The sequence below is a fragment of the Salvelinus sp. IW2-2015 genome, unplaced genomic scaffold (genome assembly GCF_002910315.2).
Source record: "Salvelinus sp. IW2-2015 unplaced genomic scaffold, ASM291031v2 Un_scaffold9155, whole genome shotgun sequence".
Classification (NCBI taxonomy): Eukaryota; Metazoa; Chordata; class Actinopteri; order Salmoniformes; family Salmonidae; genus Salvelinus; species Salvelinus sp. IW2-2015.
The window spans coordinates 1-1,778 of record NW_019950414.1 but is presented as its reverse complement, the minus strand read 5'-3'; the positions used below and the strand labels follow the sequence as shown (position 1 = coordinate 1,778).

Genomic DNA, 1,778 nt, shown 5'->3' with positions numbered 1-1,778 from the left:
TCTTTACAGAGCCTCTGTAGTCTTCTACTGCTAGTCTTTACAGAGCCTCTGTAGTCTCTACTGCTAGTCTTTACAGAACCTCTGTAGTCTCTACTGCTAGTCTTTACAGAGGCCTCTTGTAGTCTCTACTGCTAGTCTTTACAGACAGTGAAACAGGACATTTAAGCTGTTGTCAAATGATTTGTCTCTGTTTCTTTCCTGTGTGTGTCTCTGGTTTGCCTGTGTTGTGTCTGTGTGTGTCTGTGTGTGTCTGTGTGTGTCGTGTGTGTGTCTGTGTGTGCTGTGTGTGCCTGTGGTGTGCCTGTGTGTGCTGTGTGTGTCTGTGTGTGTCTGTGTGTGTCTGTGTGTTTAGTCTCGTTCCCAGGCACCAGCAGGGTGTGTATGCAAAATCTTTGAAGGTGACGTCTGAGACACAGAGACATTATAACAACAACCTGAAGGTGACGTCTGAGACAGACATTATAACGTTGATCTATGATGCTGCATGGTTTACCTGTGAAGGTGACGTCTGAGACAGAGACATTATAACGTTGATCTATGATGCAGCATGGTTTACCTGTAAAGGTGTTCTTGTTGAGACACTCCTTGATGCGGTTGGATTTCCTGACGTGGAAGGCCTTGGTGATCTCCTGGTTCATGAAGCCCTCGTGGTTCATGATGTTCTCCACCATCATCCTCAGGTCAAACACCTCCAGSACCTCCGCGATCTGGGCRATCTTCATCAGATCCCGCTCCTCTTCATCYAGCTCCCCGGTGTAGAGGAACCTCAACACGGCACTGAACGGACCCAGCTGGATGGAGTAGTCCATCTTCACCACCGTCATGTGAGCCGGGGAGCCCGTCACAGGGTTGGTCACGCTCTCCTTGTGGATGCTGTAGAAGGCCTTGCTCCAGGAGGCCAAGGACAGCTTGGTGCGCCGGTGCTTRCCAGAGAAGCTCATCATCTTCAGGGTGCCGTCGCTCTTCGAGGCCCGGAGGGAGCAGGGGGAGAGGTTGGGGAACACAGCCACGTCCTCCTCTGTGTCCAGACTGAGGGTCCTGAGGAGAGAGTCCCGGGCATGCCGCTCCGTCACCACCAGGCACTGGGACTCGTCACTGAAGTCCATCTGGAAACAAATCACATTTATAACGTTTTTATGTCACAAAGYGCTCTACAGAAACCCAGMCGGAAACCACAGAGAGCAAGCAATGCAGAGGCAGAAGCACAGTGGCTAGGAATAAAMACCTAGAAGGAAGGAACCTAGAGAGGAACCAGGCAAAGAGACACTACCTGGAACAGGTCATAAAACTTGGAGGAGGAGGTGGAGAGGTAGATCTTGTGGGCGAAGATGTGGATGTTGTCCTGGAGGATGAACATGACGTCAGCACACAGAGGACTGTCCAATAGGAGGCCAGGACCCTCCCTGTTGTTGATGACACACTCTGGAATCTTGATGAGAGGGGGCGGTGCTTTGGGCGGCAGGAAGGGCGCCTGGAGGAGGGGCTTCTGGACCTTCCGGAGGTGGGACTTCCAGAACTGCAGGTGTCGACGAGAGATGAGCGCGGCTCGAATGGCATTGTCGAAGATGTCCTTGATGCCAAACTGGTCGAACACGCTGGTCTCATAGTAGGAGATGCCCAGCTCCTTGGCCACCTCCCGGCCACTTTCTGGAGGAAGGATGTCTCCTGGCTTTATAGGCCTGGAGGGGGGGGAAATAAGAGATATTCTCAATACTAAGTCATTATTTACTCTCTGGAGGAAGGATGTCTCCTGGCCTTGTATAGGCCTGGTGGGGGGG

General features: G+C 52.2%; 1 protein-coding gene across 1 annotated transcript; it reads right to left on the bottom strand.

Annotated features, from left to right (window-relative positions):
* Positions 1-421: 421 nt before the first annotated feature.
* Positions 422-1,732, bottom strand: LOC112079707 (rho-related BTB domain-containing protein 1-like; the record flags this gene model as incomplete). Its single annotated transcript, XM_070442416.1, has 3 exons — positions 422-447; positions 557-1,106; positions 1,271-1,732. Coding segments are annotated over 3 exons (1,038 nt in total), but the record flags the coding sequence as incomplete, so codon positions are not given.
* Between the last annotated feature and the right edge of the window lie 46 nt (positions 1,733-1,778).